Source organism: Vombatus ursinus, unplaced genomic scaffold (assembly GCF_900497805.2).
Source record: "Vombatus ursinus unplaced genomic scaffold, bare-nosed wombat genome assembly UNPS02010461.1, whole genome shotgun sequence".
Taxonomy (NCBI): domain Eukaryota; kingdom Metazoa; phylum Chordata; class Mammalia; order Diprotodontia; family Vombatidae; genus Vombatus; species Vombatus ursinus.
Window position 1 is genome coordinate 4,509,304 of NW_020950239.1, and position 18,907 is coordinate 4,528,210.

The 18,907-nt window shown below is 38.5% G+C and overlaps 1 protein-coding gene and 1 long non-coding RNA gene across 2 annotated transcripts in view; one reads left to right on the top strand and one right to left on the bottom strand.

Moving 5' to 3' along the window:
* Positions 1-2,012, top strand: part of LOC114037569 (mucin-5AC-like) — a 9,614-nt gene extending 7,602 nt beyond the window's left edge. The window contains exons 4-5 of the mRNA XM_027854491.1: positions 38-193; positions 1,851-2,012. Coding sequence (XP_027710292.1) covers positions 38-193; positions 1,851-2,012 — 318 coding nt within the window. The remainder of the gene's footprint in view (positions 1-37; positions 194-1,850) is intronic.
* A 3,962-nt stretch (positions 2,013-5,974) lies between these two features.
* On the bottom strand, positions 5,975-17,035 carry LOC114037664. The gene is made up of 3 exons (XR_003568480.1): positions 16,591-17,035; positions 9,306-9,348; positions 5,975-6,454 (listed from the first exon to the last, which is right to left on the bottom strand). It is a non-coding gene; the product is annotated as an uncharacterized LOC114037664 (long non-coding RNA).
* Positions 17,036-18,907: the final 1,872 nt, after the last annotated feature.

An 18,907-nucleotide genomic window follows, 5' to 3' on the forward strand; every position in this document is an offset into this window, starting at 1 on the left:
GAAATAGCTATTGATAGTACTACTTCCCCTGCAACAGATGAATCAACTTCACCAGGGACTGAAGTCACCACCCCAGCTGTTGAAGCATCAACCTCTGAGCCTGATGCCTCGACCCCAGCAGATGAGTCCACCACTGGAGTTGTGGAAGCCGCCACTGCCACTACAGGGGCCACCACTATTACCACCACAGGTGGTAATGATGAGTCAGGAAAACCTGGTATCATAACCTGCCTCAGACATCTTTTAGCTCCGTCACCCTGAGCAGTCGTTCACCTTTCCACACCCCCATTTCCTTGTTTGTAAAATGAGACACTTTTAAGATCTTTTCCAGCTTTTAACATAGGATCCTATGCATTAAAATTAATCAAATGACCAACTGTCAATTGAGAAAATTATTTTTGAAGATTTCTTATAAGAAAATGATATTGAAACCAAAGAAGAAGATTCCAATAGTCCAACATAGAGTTCAATAGGGAATTTGGATATGAAGACAGAGAGGAAAGTGGAATGGTGACCATGTAGCCCCCAGGGCTATTTACAGGCAGAGAACATTAAGCACTTTCACTTAGTTGAAAGACCAGGATATAATGATAAGAAGGGAGGAAGTAGATCATTTTCATTGCTATTTATGAGATGATAGGAACAGTGGGCACAGAATCATCCTTGGAATCAGGAAGACTGATGACCAAATCTTGTCACTGACACATACTGATTGTGTGACCTATGGCAAATAACAACCCTCTTGTGCAGCTACAAACTTGCTACTTTGCATGGCTATAGGGAGTTTCCATACTTACACCCAATGAATCACAGGTCCACATCCCTCCCCACCAAAAAATACAAAGATAAAATAAATCTGACTTGGGCCAAATTAGGAGGTTGCTGTCGTTGGTAAGAAATGCTGTAGCTTGATCTTGATGATGGCTGTGAAAAGAAAGAAGATGGGACAACTCTTGACATGTTTCAAAGGAAGATGTGATAGAATTCAATTGGGGCTCTATTAGAAACCCAAATCCCTAAGAACTAGTTTTGGAACAAAAAATATAAAACACTTCATATTTTTGTAATGCATACATATAGTCAACAGAACTATTAAAGATATAGCCAGGGAGTCTTTCCTTCATAGCAAGGGACCACATATCTTTAATTGTATTTTTATTTTGCTATCAGAATGAATATGAGATACTAAAGAGGGGAAGATGGCAATAACATTGATGGCCATGGCAAAGTCCAAGGAGGATGATATCTTAAGAAACAATAGTTAATATTTATATTATGCTTTAAATTTTTCAAAATTCAAATTATTTTATTTGAGTTTCATGATAGCCCTTTGAAGTAAGTACCACAGGTATCATCACTACCACTTTATAGAAGAGGAAGGAACCCATGGTCACACAGCTTGCAAGTGTCAGGGATGGAATTCAAACTCAGATTTCATATGACTCAAAGCCAAGCGCTATCTATTAAAGCACATTTATCCTTCTCTAGGAAGAAAGGAGGAAAATATTTCAGTTTATATATGCTTAGATATTATGTTACACTATCCATATGGAGAGAGACCATGTGTTGTAATAGATAGCTGGCCTTGAAGTCAGGAAGACCTGGGTTCAAGTCTCACCTCCAACAGATACTGGCTATGTTATGTGACTTACCTTCCCAGGGCTCCAATGTGAGGGACTGTTTGATGCCAGCTACTGCCAGATGAGGGTTGTGCCAACGTGGGACGGAAACTGGGTACCAGAAAGTAACTGGAGCTCTTGCTCCCGAGGCAGAGGCGGTGCTGGGCAGAGTTGTAACATACTGGGATGAGATCTGGGGTCAGAGAGGTAATCGGAGCTCAAGCTCCCGAGATTGGAGCGGTGCTGGATGGAGCTGTGACAGGCTGGGGAGGAAGCGGGGTGCTGGGAAGTGGCCAGAGCACGCGTTCCCTAGGCAAGGACTGTGCCACTTGGAGGGGGATGGCAGAGAGCGAACTCTCTCTGCCTGGCCTCCTTCTTTGGGTACTATGCTGACCCCGGACACCTCCCCCCGGTATCTGGACCTGACTTCCTGAGTCACGTATGCTCCCTAGGTATAACACCGACCCCAGACACCTCCCCCCGGTATCTGGACCCGACTTCCTGTGTCACGTGTACTCTATGCACTAATCCCTCACGCCTCCTTCCAAATCTCTGGGACCCACTTCCTGTGCCACGTATGCTCCCTTTGTCTGGACACTAGCTGGACATCCCCTTTTTGATATTTGATCCTCCACGAGTCACTATGGGTGGGCTGAGGAGGAGGGACGAAGAAGGTACTGAAAAGAGCTGCAGGGAGGGGAGGGGGAGTTGGCTTTTGTTCCTGCCCGCGCGTGTGCCTTCCTGCCTGGCCTTGCTGTGATGATAAATGAATAAAGTTCAGGTTTTTGCACCCCCCGATCGGCTTGCTTCTGGCTTACCCGGGTGGCCTCCGATGTACGTGAGTATGACTCTGGTTGGCTGATTTGGTTGAAAGAGTGTGCGCGGTTTGGACCGGCACACTACAATCAACTCTTTAAGATGGCAAGTGATAGAGATAGTGCATGCTGACTCAGTGATAATACTAGCCAACATTTATTTAATGTTTGCAAATCTGTCTACAAATATCTCATTCTTTCCCTCAAAATAACCCTGAGAGATAGGTGTTATTATTACCCCCATTTTACAGATGAGGAAACTGAGGCAGGCAGACATTAAGTGACTTGCCCAGGGCCACAAAACTTGTAAGTATCTGATGATACTTGTAAGTATTCTGGTTTTCTTGACTCCAGGTCCAGCACTAAATCCAATGTGCCACTAGCTACCTTGACTTGCCTTAATAGGGAGAGGTTTTTTTTCCCACCCAGAAGTTTCCTATAACAATAAATTCATAGGTCCAATACCTATCTAGTCCTTACCCCCTTCCCACCAAGAAGGAACTATCTATCTCTGAGATATTTTACATAGAGAGAGAGTGAGAGGGAGACATATATATATCTGTACATACATAGAGAGACAGAGAGAGAGACAGACAGAGAGAGAGAGAGAGAGAGAGAGAGAGAGAGAGAGAGATTATTGTCCAAAGAATGTCCAATGTTTAGAGTAAAATAAAATGGAGTTGGTCTTATATGGCAACTAAGACAAGCATTATTCAAAGTAAATGTTGTTTACATGATCATCAGACTTACAATTGTTTTCTCTTTGATTCCTCCAGGTCGTCCTGAGCATAGACACTGAACTGTTCACTTCCTACCTACCTGTCAAGTATTTCTAGAAACAATCGTTGCCACTTCAGAGGCAAAAATCATTGTAGAGATTTGGGCTCTTCTCTTCTGTTAAGAAATTCTCTTGAGCATATCTATCTTCATTTCAACAGCTTTTGCCTATTTGAAAGCCACACACATGTTTGCTATGTGGGTTTGCTATAACTCTCCTAGGGACTGAAATAAAAATTAGTGTGTACATATCTCTATGAACTTGATACCACACAACAATGAAACAAACTATATAGACAATGTACTGAGGGGAAGCAGTAAGAATCATTTTTAAACAGTTTGTGTTTTGAGATCCTTTAATAGAATCTCAAAATGGTGTGCATGTGACAAAGACAGATGGATAAGCAGAAAGAGACAATGACAGAGAGTTTGAGAAAGATATGGAAGAGAAGAGAAGGAAAAGAGAGAAGGTGGAGAGAGGAGGGAAAGACAGAGAAAGAAGAGGAAGAGGAGAGGAGAGACACACACAGATAGAGCTATGGAAAAAGCCATTCAACCCAGCATCAAACACTGATTAAGCAAAGCATAATGCTAGAAACTGAGTAAGGAGCAAAGATAAGGAAGGACTGTTTCTGTCCTCTCTGTTGTTGTTCAGTCATTTTCAGTTGTGTTTGACTCTTTGTGAATTCATTTGGGGTTTTCTTGGTAAGACACTGAAGCAGTTTGCCATTTCCTTCTCCAGTTCATTTGACAGATGAGGAAACTGAGGCAAACAGGACTAAGTGACTTGCTAAAGGTCACACAGCTACTCAATGTCTAAGCCTGGATTTGAACTCAGGCCCTCCTGACTCCAGGGCTCTATCCACTGCTCTATCCACTGATCCACCTAACCTTCCTGCCTGCCCTCCAGGAGCTTACAATCCAACAGAGGAGATGAAAACATTTATACAGATAGCACAATGAGCAGTTGTCTTAAAGTCAAAAAACCTGGGTTGAATTCCTGACTTTAATGCTGACTAATGCAGGTCATTGTGAATTAGGTGGCTCTTCAATTACGTGATAACTTGAAGAAGTCCAATCCCTCTTCCACATCCATCCTGTACTTGTAAAATTTGATTTTTTTAACCCAAGTGTAAGAGTTGACATTTATTCCTATTGAATTATATCTTATTAGATTCATTCCAGTGCTCCAATCTGCCAAGAACTTTGGGCATCCTGATTCTGTCAACATATTCACACTCACTGGGAAGAGCAGAGCCTCTTAAGAAATGTGTATAGGGCATCCATACTTGATGAACTTGTGGGCATCCACATGTGGTAAACTCATCTACATGAAGGGATACACAGGCAAGGAACATGTTTCATCAGGGCTTGTGTAACCCATGCCAATGGTGCTGCCAAGTTGTCTATACCTTGTACTATCATCCTACTCCTTTCTGGTGGACTGCTCCACACAAACCTTTGGGTTTTTTTTTTTTGTTTAATTTGTCTAGATTTTTACCTTATCTTCTCCCTAGCAAGAAATCACAAAAGAAAATGGCCCAGAACGATTAGAACTAGAAGGTAAAATTAAAATAGAAGGAATCCATAGGTCACTGCCTGAAAACAATCTAAAATTTAGCATATCCTCAAATGTGATAACCAAACTCCAGATATTCCAGGTCAAAGAAAATATACTACAAACAGCCAGGAAGAAAAAAATCAAATGCCAAGGAATCACAGTCAAAAATCACACAAGATTATACAATGATTACATAGAGGTAAGAAAAACATGGAATATTATATAATAAAAAAGAATACAAAAAGGCTCGCAGGGTGGTTGCGGTGATAGGACCAACAAAATTGCTGATTGCGCATTTTCTCCAGATACCATTAATTCTCAAAATTAAAAAAAAAAAGAAATTAATCAACAGACGTAGAGCAATTACAGATGAATCCACGGGACAAAGAAGAGAAAACATCAACAAGATAAAGTCCTTATGAACTCACAGTCGAGAACATTAATCCTTAAAATATTCACTCAGAAACCTTCTCTTCACATGCATGGCAGGGACATACAAACTAAACTATACCTCTGTGCAGGGGCGCCATTGTAGAATTCTTCCTTCCTTCACTACTGCACTGACTGTTCAGGCACATGCCAGCCCTGCTATGTAGGAAACAAAGATTCTGCGCACCCATCTGAGGAGGAGGAGGAAGAACATGTTCAGCCTTTTTCCTGGGGCCACACCATACATTAGGGACTCCTACAACTTCAGAGACTCTCACGTGCACACCCTCCAAGTCTCCCTCCATCATGAAAAAAGAGGCAGATGCTGATTCAGCCTAGGCAGCGAAAGAAAGAGATGTGAGGGAGGAACTGGGGTAGGGGCCAGCATGTGTAACTTCTCCAGACCTGAAGAAAATGGGGGCTGAAATTGAGTCAAGGTCAGTTCTGTCTCCCCAGATGCTACTCATGGATCTAGACAGGTGAAACATAAATGTCCAATGTGGGAGGAAGCCAGGTCAGCTTTGCCACTCAGCCTCAGGGGTGCACGCACCAGAAAGGAGAAGTCACAAAGTGAGAGAAGGGGGGATTTAAGGGGAAAAGGTGGAAACAACAAAGATTTCAATTTTTTTTAAACCTACAAAATTCTAGTGTCAAAACATACAGACTAACAGAAAGAATCCTAAAACTAGAAAGGAAAGAATTTGAAGCCTTTAAAAGATTGCAAAACTCTTTTAACATATATTACAAGACAAAGAAAAGTGAATCATGCTCAATGAAATCTTGTTATTGTCTTTGTGGCTGTTCTTTGTCGTTCATTTTTGAAGAGGACCAAGGACATCAACGGGTGACATCTTGACTCGGGCATGAACTGGATTTCAGTGAGGCAGAGTTGCACAAAGGTCAGCCTCACTGTCTCCCAGAGTCCTCAAAGTCCAGTGGCAAGACAAAAGTCAGGAAGACAGGCAATGGCCTGGGATGCAGTGGATGACCTTGGGGTATTCAATGTCGAACCAAGCTCTATACCCTCCACAGCGCTTGCTTCGGTCGCCACCATGGCCATTGGAACAAATTGTTCTCATCTGCCCATTCTGCTGGGGGAGTCTTCACATGCCGGGAGTAGATACCCTTCTAATTCTCTGACGATTTTGAGGCCTGCTGGTTACTCTCCACTTGGTTCAGCCAGTCTGCTGAGATTGCTTTACCAGGGTGTGGACACTGCACATGCTATAGCTTCTTGGAGTCACAAGTGAGACCTGGGTAAGAGATGGATGCCAAAGGTGGGTGAGCAGCCCTAAAAAGAGCTCTGCAGGCCCTCTCACCAGAGATGCTAGTTTTCCCTGAACATCCCATACACTAACAAAATATCGAATCCTATGAACTCCCAAGACAGCATAGAACACACACACACACACACACACACACACACACAATATCCCAGGATGGTTCAAAAGAGAAATGATATTAATAAAAAATTAGGAATGAATATAAATCAGAACTCAGAGCTTTCAATGCAAAATAAAAAATAAAATAAACTAGATCAGTTTCACCAAAGAAGGGAAAGAAAGATTAATAGATTTGGAGTACAAAACTACTTAAGTGGAGGAAATCTAGCAAAAGAAAAGAAAAAGTCAGCATCGATAAAAGAACATGTGATTTCTAAACAAGCCAAAGCAACTGACCTTAAAGATAAGATACTTAGAAGTAACTTAAGGAGCAAAAGTCTCCCAGTCAGTCAGCTGAGGTGTCGAGTTCAGGAAGCAGCAAGGAGGCTGGTGTCACTGGTCAGAGTGTGTGGGCAGTGGGGTGTGAGGAGCAGGATGACTTGAAAGGTAGGAAGGGGTCAGGTTATGTGAGGTTTTAAAAGCCAGAGGATTTCAGGTTTCATCCTGGAGGTAACAGGGAGTCAATGGAGTTGATTATTTGGGGTGGGGGGATGACACGGCCAAACGTGCACTTTAGGAAGATCAGTTAGAATGCTGAGTGGAAGATGGACTGGAGTCAGGAGAGGCTTGCGGCAGGGAGAACAATCAGAAGGCTATTGCAATGGGGCAGTGAGGTGGCACAGTGGAGAGTGTGTGGAGCCCAGAGTCAGGAAGACTTGTCTGGCCGGAGACAGTCATTAGCTGTGTGATCCTGGGTGAGTCACTTAACCCTGTTTGCCTCAGTTTCCTCCTTTGTAAAATGAGCTAGAGAAGGAAATGGCAAACCACTCCAGGATCTCTGCCAATAAAACACCCAAATGGGTTCATGGAGAGTTGAATACAACTGAAAAAAGACTGAACAACAACAAGGTTGTGGAGGTCTGCATGAGAGTGGTGGCAATGTCAGAGGAGAGATGTTGTGAAGGTGGAGATAACATCTGGCAACTTATTTGGGGCAGGGTGAGGTGACAAAGTGAAGAGCTGATGATGACATCTAGGTTGAAAGTCTGGATGACTGAGAGGATGGTGGTACTCTCCACAGTAATAGGAAATTTAGGAAGAGGAGAGAGTTTGGGGAGAAAGATAATGGACATGTTTTGGACATGTTGAGTTTAAGACGTCCAAGAGAGATATATTTTGAAACGTCTAATAGGTAGTGAGGAATACAAGACTGGACATCAGGAAAGAGGTCAGAGATGGATAAATAAACTAAAGGATTATCTGCAGAACAATATTAGTTGAAACCACAGGAGCTAATGAGAAGACCACATGAAATAGCATTTAGAAAGTAGAGATGAGGGCCCAAGAAAAACGGCAACACTATAATGCAGAAAATAACAAGAAAATTGTCCCAGATCTTCTATATACAGAAAACAAAATGCCAATTGAAAGAAGACACAGAGTGTCAACAGAAAAATAAACAAAAAAACCCTGTTTTAAGCCCCAAGATATATAGTGTTTAAAATAAATAATTTCAATGATATACAAAATTTACATGGGGTTAAAAGCAAGACCTTCAAATATAAAGGAAATGAAATGTGAATAACAACATTATTCTGCATCTACAATAAAGGGCAGAAAGGAACAGGACAGAATACTCCCAAAGACACAAGAACTAAAGCTTTAACCCAAAATGATATAACTTGCAAATCTGAGACTAATCATCTTCTCAATCATTCACAGGATGTTTCCTCTGTGCCAACACGTTTTAAATAGTGGCCAAAAGCAGTATGATCCTTTCAAATTAAGGACTTGTATATAACTTATGATGAGCTTATAGGGAAATTCTTCACTACATAGTTTGCTTTGTTGATTGATTTGGGGGGTTTAGCCATTGCTTTACATAATAATTTGAGTAAAATTTGCAAAGCAGAGAAAACATCGACAAACAGGAGACATAGGACAGCCAGTGGAAATGGAGATGCTTCAAAAGACGTATGCAAAACTAATTATAGGCACAAAGTATTGACTAAAAAAAAGGAAGGAGATCTCCAAAAACCTAAGATATACAATTTCTCACAACTGACCCTCGATCGTTCCCTCGTCCGGGGCATATCTGCTTTGGTATTCTGAGAAAAGCAGCGGCCGATATGGCAGGCAGGAAACGATGGATTTTGTCCTTTCAAATACCACTTGTTGCCCAGGAGTGGAGAAGAACATACGTTGCCCTCGACAGCACTCGCTGCAGAGGAGGAGAAGGAGAAGAATGAGAAAGTGATCTATGATAGAGAACTGAGGACGAGGCTCTCTCCATTCACAAAAGGGAGGGATGTTTCACCGGGGTCGGAAAGTTTAATGTTCTGAAAAGGCTCAGAAGGATTTTCATGTATTAAAATAGAGAAACATGAGTGAGAAGAAACAGAGTTTCAAGAGCACCAAAGAGAACCACTACCTTGCTGGATATTTAAGAGTACACAGGTACACATACATACACATACATATAGAACATATATGTATATATTTTATGATGCCTAGATTAACAGAACAAGGAATAGGTCATTGAATTAACCCAATCTCAGAAAAAAATGAAATGTCATAAAAGAACTCCCAAGGTAACAACAAAAACTAAAACCAAAAAAAAAAAAAAAAAAACCAACTACCATATGGAGGTACAAGCAAATTCCATTAAACATTCAAGGAGATAAATAAATATTACATTAAAAAAAATCAGGAAAATACCTACCAAACTACTTCCAAAGGATAAGCATTGAGTCCTGATGTCAAGCCTAGAAAGATATAAAGCAGAGAAAGAAAACTTAGAGAACAATATCTTTAATGAATATTAATACAAAACTACTGAAGAAAACATTAGCAAAGAGACTACAATAACATATCAAAAAGATGATATACTTTGACCAAGTTGGCTTTATATGAGACATGCAAGATCACTTTGATATTGAGAAAACTACAGAAATAACAGAACATCTTAATTACAAAAACAATAAAACCTCAAGAATATAGCAATAGAAACAAAAAGTGCTTTTGAAGAAGTACAACCCCACTTTACATTAAAACACACACACACACACACACACACACAAATTAAAAAGCATAGGAATAGATTTCGAGCCAAAAATGGTTGCCCAGATGGACTCTATGAGACATCAAGAAACAATAAGGCAAAATAAAAAGAATGAAAACAGAAGAAAATGTGAATTATCTAATTGGAAAAACAACTGAACTGGAAAATAGATCAAGGAGAGATAACTGAATAATTATTGGACTACCTGAAAGCCATGATAAAAATAAAGTCGAGACATCATCTTTCAAGAAATTATCAAGGGGCCAGCTAGGTGGCACAGTGGATAGAGCACCAGCCCTGGATTCAGGAGGACCTGAGACACATAACACTTACTAGCTGTGTGACCCTGGGCAAGTCACTTAACCCCAGTGCCCAACCAAAAACAAAACAAAACAAAACAAAAAAAGAAATTATCAAGGAAAACTGCCCTAGATGCAAGAACCAGAGGGTGAAATAGAGATGGAATGAATCCACCAATCACCTCTTGAAAGAGATCCCAAAATGAAAACTCCCAGGAATATTATAGCCAAATTCAGAAAAAATATTGCAAGCAGCTAGAAAGAAACAATTCAAATATCATGAAGCCACAGTCAGGATAACACAAGATTTAGCAGCTTCTACATTAAATGATCAGAGAGGTTGGAAGATGATATTCCAGAGGGCAAAGGAGCTAGGATTACAAAACATGGATATTCAATGAAATAGAAGACTGTCAAGCATTCTTGACGAAAAAAATATAGGTGAATAGAAAATCTGACTTTCAAATACAAGACTCAAGACAAGCGTAAAAAGGTAAAGGTAAACAGGAAAGAGAAATCATAAGGTATTCAATAAGGTTAAACTGTTTACATTTTTACGTGGGAAGATGATACTTGTAACTCCTAAGAACTCTATCATTATTAGGGCAATTAGAAGCAGTTGGCATAGACAGAGGGCATGAATATGAGTTGAATGTGATGGGATGGTTTTTTTAAAAATACCATTTAGACATGAAAAAGAGGAATGAAGTAGAAGAAATTGAAAGGGAGAGGTATAATGGGGTAAATTATCTCACATAAAATAGATGGAAAAGAGTTTAAACAGTAGAAGAGAAGAAGAGAGAGGTGTGCATGTGGTTGGGGGGGAGGGCTTGAACCATAATCACATCTGAATTGGCTCAAAGAAGGAATAACATACACACTCAGTAGTGCATAGAAATCTATCTTACCCTACAGGAAAGTAGGAGGAGGAGCAGATAAGAAAAGGTGAAGGATCTGATAAAAGGGAAGGCAGATTGGGAGAGGTGGTAGTCAAAAGAAAAACAATTTTGAGGATGGACAGGATGAAAGGAGAAAGTAGGATAAATGGGGGAAATAGAATACAGGGAAATACATAGTAATCATAGCTGAAGTTTTATAGCAAGTTTCTCTTAAAAAGGCTTCACTTCTCAAATATACAGTGAACTCAGTCAAATTTATAAAAATAAGAGCCATTCCCCAATTAATAAATGGTCAAAGGATACAAACAAGCAGTTTTCAAATGACAAAATCAAAGTTCTTTATAGTCATATGAAATAATGTTCTAAATCATTACTGATTAGAAAAATGTGAATTAAAACAACTCTGAAGTATCACCTATCAAATTAGCTAATATGATAGAAAAGGAAAATGGCAAATGCTGGAAGGGATATGGCAAAATGGGGACACTGAGGCACTGCTGGTAGAGTTGTAAACTATTCCAATCATTCTGGAGAACAATTTGGAGCTACACCCAAAGGTCTGTAAAACTGTGTATACCCTTTGATCCAGCAATATCACTACTAAGTTTATATCTCAAGAGATCAAAGGAAAAGTAAAAAGGACCTCTTTATATAAAAAATATTTATAGTAGTTCTTTTTGGTGGTGACAAAGCATTGGAAATTGAGGGGATGCCCATCAATTGAGGAATGGCTGAACAAGTTGTGATACATGACTGTGATGTAATACTATTGTGACAAGCAGGATGCTTTCAGAAAAACCTGGGAAGTGATACAAAGTGAAGTAAGCAGAACCAGGAGAAAGTATATTGTACACAGTAACAAAAATAACACAACGTTAAGCAATTGTGAAAAACTTAACCACTCTGATCAAGACAAAGATCCAAGACAATTCCAAAGGACCCATGATGAAAAATGCTATCCACCTCCACAGAGAGCACTGATGACCTCTGAATGACGATTGAACCATACTTTTTTACTTTCCTTATTTTTCCTGTTTTTTTCTGCATGTTTTCTTTTGCAACATGGCTAATATGAAAATATGTTTCGCATGACTTCATGTATATAATTGATATATTGCTTGCCTTCTCAAGGTATGAGGGAGGGCAGAAGAGAGGAGAATTTGGAACTAATTTTTTAAAATGAATGCTAAAATTTTTTTGCAGGTAATTGGGAAATATCTGATTAAATAAATATATATTTTAAAAGAACTATGAAAAGTAATAACAAAATTCATCTGTAGATTGAAAATCTCAAGCAAAGTAATTTTTAAAAGTAAGAAGGGGCATAGAAGAAGCAGATCTCAAATTGCACTGCAAAGCAATAAGCTTCAAAACCACTGAGAACAGTTAAATATATGTGTTTCTATGTATGTATGTATAAAAGTTAACTAGTGGAACAGATTAAATACGAGACTGAGAAGCAATCACACATAGTGTCCTATTGTTCAATAAAAACAAAGACTCCAACCTTCAACTACTGAGTGAAGGACAAAACTATTTGACAAAAATTCTGGAGAAAATGTAACAGAAATTTAGACTAACATCTCACACAATATGACATAATAATCTCAAAATGGAAATTCGACCAACATAGGTTATATCATAAACAAAATAAAGGAGAAAGGAAGGAGATGCATTCACAGCTCTGGATAATGGATGAATCCTTAAACAAATAAAGGATAGAGAGAATTCTAGGCACTATAATGGACAGCTTCAATTATATAAATTTAAATTTTTTTTGCACAAACAAAAACAATGTAGTTATAACTAGACGGGAAACAAGGAAATGGGAAAAATTGTTGCAACGAATTTCTCTGATTAAGGTCTGATATCCAGTATAGGCAATGAATTGATTCAAATATATACGAACAAAAGTCATTCCCCTATAAATAAATGGTCAAAGGATATGATTCTTCCAAAAAGAAAAGTAAGCTATCAATCATATGAGGAAAAAAATATTTCAAATCACTAGTAACAAGAGAAAAACCAACCAATAGAACTCTGAAATTCTATCTCACCGTCTTCAGATTGGCAAATATGAAAAAAAAAGGAAAATGACAACTAATTGTTGAGGCAAAGGGCTCTTTGGGGACAAGTATGGTAGTATACTGTTGATGGAGCTGGGAACCAGTCTATCCATTGTGGAAAGTTACTAAGCTGAGCAAACCTTTCAACTCAGCCATACTACTACTACACATATGCAACAAAGAGATCAAATAGAGACAAAAAGTTCCCTATAAACAAAAGTATTTATAGTAGGACTTTTTGTTATAGTTAGTAATGGAAATAAAGTGGGTGCCCATCATTGAGGAATAACTGAAAAAAAAATGTGGTATGTGATTATTATAAAATATTATTGTTCTATATGAAATCATGAAAAAGAAGATTTTAGAGAAACCTGAAAGGACTTGCATGAACTGACTTTGAGTAAAACGAGCAGAATCAAGTGAACAATTTACAAAATGAATATGACATTGTCATGTAAAACACCCCGTGAAGACTTAAGTCAGATCGATGCAATAACAAATCAACTCCAAAGGACTATGATTCATGTTTCCTGTTTGTTGACTGGGTGGGTGGCGATGGATTAGAGAAGCAGAATGAAATAAATATTTTCAGGCAGGACCAATATATGAATTTGGTTTCTTTGACATGAATTATTTGTCACAAAGAAGGGCTTCTTTTGTAGGAGGGGGGAGGTTGAAGGAAGTAGTGATAGTGATACCAAACAGTAAGAAGAAAAGGATGTCAGTGAAACATGAAAAAAATACATTGGAGAGAGCAGAAGGAAGTTCCAAAATAAAGGCAAGCAGGGCAATGCTGGGACTACTGTATTAAATTCTTTCTCTCTCGCTGTCTTTCTCTCTCTTCATAAATATATACATACATGTACACACACACACACACACACACACACACACACACACACACACGTATATATATCCAGGGTGTACATGACAGAGATTCATGGTCTGATATATAATCTTTTTTCCGTTCTTTGCATAAGGAAATGCTAATGTCTGTTGAATTTTTTTTCAAGTTAATTATGATTTAAAAGAATTTTTAAAAAGAAAAACTACACATCTGATCTAGGATTAATAAAATAAAAAATGGGATTAACAAAATAAAATTGTTTTGGAGCAAATACATTCATTCTAGATTTTAACCAGAAATTGAAATCAAGCTCACTGGGCTATAGTTTTAAAGGCTCATTTATTTTTTTTTTCTTTTCTTCCTTCCTTCCTTCCTTTGTTTTCTTTCTGAAAATAAGGGCAAATTTGATCTCTAATCATCTTTCACTTCTGCCATTTTCCACAATCATCTTAAAAGTTCATAGACATTGGCTCAACCTTCACATCTTCTAGTACTTCCAGAATCCTAGAATGTAATTGACGTGAACCAAGTGGCACAAATTCATGGGCGATAACTAGGCAGTCTCTTGCTCTTTTATACTTGTCTTGGGTATCATTTCCCTATTAGTCATTTTGTGTTCTGCCATTTTCAGTCCAAGGAATATTCTCATTGTCAGAGAAAGCAGAAACAAAATAATAAGACTTAGCAACTTCCACTTTTCCCATCCTGTATTATTTGTTTCCTAGCCACACTGAAGAGTGGCCCCCATCTCATGGAGCAAAAACAGACACAGAGAAACTTCTCCTCATTCTAGGCCTTAAGTTTTTCTCAACAGCCCTCACTCATTCTTATTAGCACTCTCTTGCATTGTACTTATTTGTATAATGTACCTTACCCTCCATTCCCTCCATGAAAATGTAAGCATTTTATGGGGAGGTACCATTGTTTTATTGTACAAGAATCACTTCTAGATGAAAATATAATAACATAAAAGCAATCATAATGCTTCAGCAATGTATTTAATATTTTACTATATGAAAATGCATTAATCACATATCCCATAAGCCTGCCTTAACATACCATATGGCAGGTTCCAGTAATAGCTATCAACTTGTAAGGTTAATACTAAGTGGGATGGGGGGAATTCACTGAAAATAATTGGGCTAGGTATTCTCCTTAAATGGTCAATGAATTAGGATTTTATTATCATTTTCCCGCTCCCCCCCACAAAGATGAATGTCACCAAGTCACAATGTAAAGCTCTGATTTTAGTTCACCTTTGGAAATCACTTGAGGAAAATCCTTGGCTTTCTTTAATCTCATAAAGATGAATTAGTGCCAACCAGGGATTCTGAGTCTGAAAAGGGCGGCTTAGTTCAAACGAAAAGCTCACCACTTATCGAATGAGTGGACTAGTGCTTAAGTATATATTATTTTCCAATGATTACCTCAATTCTGTTGAAGAGTAATATTTAATGTCATGGAAATGGTATCCAGACTACTACAATGATATAATAATTGCTCAAGAACTGGCATATCTCCTTTGAAGCAGGCAATTATCACACAAGTATATGTTTTTAACATCAAAATTCTGCTTGACTAGAATAAGTAATCCAGCCAAGGCCTTCAACACAGGTCCAGGGATTTGGTATTTGTTCCAAAGTTCTCTTTCATTTGAAAGAGCAAGCTTCATGGACAAGACCCGGTGCCATCTTGAGGTGGTGCAGTATTGAGGGAACCTGGAAAAATCCCCAATAAACCCTCCACTCAACATGCACATTTGGACAGATCTCTCATATTCTAAAGTCATCACTGAAATTCCAGATAAATTTAAATTCTGCGGAGGAAATATCATTCAAAAATTGTGTTTTCTTTTGTATTTTGCAGATTTTGTTAGATATCACAAAAGGGGTAGAGTAAGGCCCACATACTATATACAAAATACAACATATATAGTTAGCGCAATGCAATATAGACCTATAGATATGAATATGATATAACATATCACACTGGGCTGAGTATAAATTGATCCAGTATTCATAACCCAGGCTTTTTATGAAACCTAAAAATCTACCCAAAATGAGAAACTATATATTATATATATGTATTCTACACTTATATGTATATTTGTGCAAATATTCATGTTTTTATATGCATATCCTTTTTTAAAAAAAAAATCTGATTTTTAGGAAATTAGTTTAGGAAATCAGCAACGATCTGAAGCTTGAAATCTTAGAAAGTTGTCAAGGGCAGTGAGGACCCACTTCAAGGACTCACCCAGGGCCACACAGCCAGTTCTATCAAAGACAAAATTTGAACCCAAGTCTTTCCCATTCATCATTGGCCCCACTATTCACCACACCAGGCTGCCTCTGTGTGCATGGGTTTACATGTCTGCATCTATGTGATTTAAAAGTATTTTTGCAGAAAAAATTAACAGAACCATAAAATGGTAACCATTTCTATGTACGTGGGTTTTTTGTTGTTGTAGGTAAGGGAGATTATTTTCCAAATTATGTGCCACTGTTGAGTTAGGCCATGAAAAAAAAATTCTTCAGAGGAAGATGCTTAGGTTGAGGCCATGCCCCGAATGACAAGCAGCTGACATCTAGCAGTTGAGAAGCCCCAAACTCTCAATCCGTTATTGAAAACTGGAGCTTAACTAAGAGAAACATTAAAATGAAGGATACGGCTGCTCTACGTATCAGTCCTGATTGTCTAACTTACATAGAGATGGAGAATGGGTAGCTATGAACTTGAAAGGCTTCTTTTTAGTTGAAAAGCTGAAGATGTGGCTTTAGAAGCTTGAGAGTTAATATTTTGGAAGGTGTCATAAGCTTTAAACAGGATTCTTACCCCCTTCCAACACCAAGATAAGATAACAGGTCACTATGTTCCTTAGAGAATGCTCACAGACCAGCCTACAGTTCTTCTCCATACTACGTCTCTGGATTAACTCCAAGTAGACCCATCCACGTGAAAAGTTTGTCGATCTCTCTCCAACAGGAAAAAAAGGAGGGGGGAGAATGGGGAGTCGGAGTTTCTTTATTAGACTCAGGCTTGCTCAGCCTCTGATTTTCATCTTCACGCATCGAACAGCAGAGAGAGAGAGGCTGATTCAGAGTAGACGCCGTATCGGCTGGCCCAGACCCAGAAAGGAAGCACCCAGCTGTCTGGTACAGATATCGTTTATCCACAATGTTTTTGTCCGCTCTTTCTTGAAGCCTTAAGCAAAGAGCTCTGCTATACTTGTAATTCCAACCGAAGACAGATATGATCATTTTGGTCTTTGTCTATGCAGTTTACCTGAAAAAGAGTTTGTTACAGATTAGAATTATTATCGAGGAGGTGGGGAGGGCAAAGGAAGATTTTGCTCCTCACAGAAAAGTTTCTTCCCATCTCCATTCAGTAACTATACTACTTAATACTCTAAGATGCATAGTTCTAGGTTACTTGACTTTACTCGGCCCCAGGTTCCTCATCTATAAAATAAAGGGGTTGGATTAATAATAGCATCTCAGGTCTTTTTATAGCTTTAAATCTAGGATCTTATGAACAATCTAGGTCTGAATTTGATATCAATTATTAAATTACATTGGCTTCGGTAAATAAAGCACTCAAGCCCACTTGCTAATAGCATTGATATTCCTGTTTGATGAAGGGGAACAAAGCACTGAGACATTAACTTTAACTTCATATTTTCATTGTTGTTACAATTGCATATTCAGATCATTCTTTGTGTGATTTTTGAGACTGTAATACTGTAACAAAAAGGAATTTGATACAGGTTATTGGTTTATTTTTGTTTCATAACGATGGGGCTCTCTTGCATCTTTAGTAGCAGGGACAAGATGAGGGTGCATGTCCTGACCACGGTTATTTTAGCCTTTGCCGATTATCTCTTGGTAAGTTTCAGAGTTTTCAAATTTATTTAATTAAATAAAGTGTTTAAATTAATTTTTAATTAAATTAGTTTTTCTCAAATTGTTAAGAAAGGGGGAATGAAGGGGTGTGAGTGGCTCTCAACTTACACTGTTAGAAGTCAGGGAAAAAATAACAAAGACAGGATTACCAGCTCAGACATAGCTCAAAAAAGGGCAAATTTTGCCAAACAAAATTATCATTTCTTTTAAAAAATGAATTATATTGATCTTTGATTTTTCCATCACCAAAATTTCTCCCTGTATCTCTCCTTCAGGGAGTCATAGGAAAAATATTTTTATAAAAAAAGAAAAATAGAAGACAGAAGAAATAATAGAAAGAAAAACAGGAAAAGGGAGAGATTTCAGTAAATCTGGCCAATACATCACAAAAAAGTCTGAAGATACAGGCAATGTTCCACTTCAACAGGCCTCCCCTAACTGCTGAAGGGCGGAGTGGGACAGGATCTTCTCATGGGTCTCCCTGGGGGCCGCGCCTGTGTTTGGAATTTTGCAACATTCACTGCTGACTGTTTTGTGACGGTTCTCCCATTTACATTGTAATAGTCATTTTACAGCTGCCATCTCATTTATTTGTTTGTTTACGTAAAATTTGGCCCTGATGACTTCACTGAAGTGTTTCCACATCTCCTCCTTCCTCCTCCAGCACGGCAGTATTCTATTATACTCATGTACCACCATTGGCTTAGCCATTCCACAACGTGTGGGCATCTGCTTTGTTTCCAACAATTTGATGCCACAAAAAGTTCGCTATAAATATTTTGGTGTGTATGGGTTCCTAACAATGACCTTCCTAGGGCATATATCTAGTGGTGGAATCTCTAGGTCAAAGTGTATGAACATTTTAGTCATTTTATTTGCATAATTCTAATTTAATATTTATCATTTCTAACCTGAACTGCTCTGTACTCTGACTTTAACTTCTTTTAAATTCATATCTAAGAGAAGAGTAAATATTGCTAAGCTTTATGGCAAAGGAACACAAGGAAAGGGTGAAACGGGAAAGAATAACTTCATTGTTTATTTTGCAATTAATATAAGTTAAGAGAACTGTGCAATTTACAAAAAAAGCTACTCTGTGTGTGTGTGTGAGTGTGTGTGTGTATGTGTGTGTGTGTATGTGTGTGTGTATGTGTGTATGTGTGTGTGTAAGTGTGTGTGTGAGTGTGTGTGTAAGTGTGTGTGTATGTGTGTGTGTGTGTGTGTGTGTGTGTGTGTGTGTGTGTGTGTGT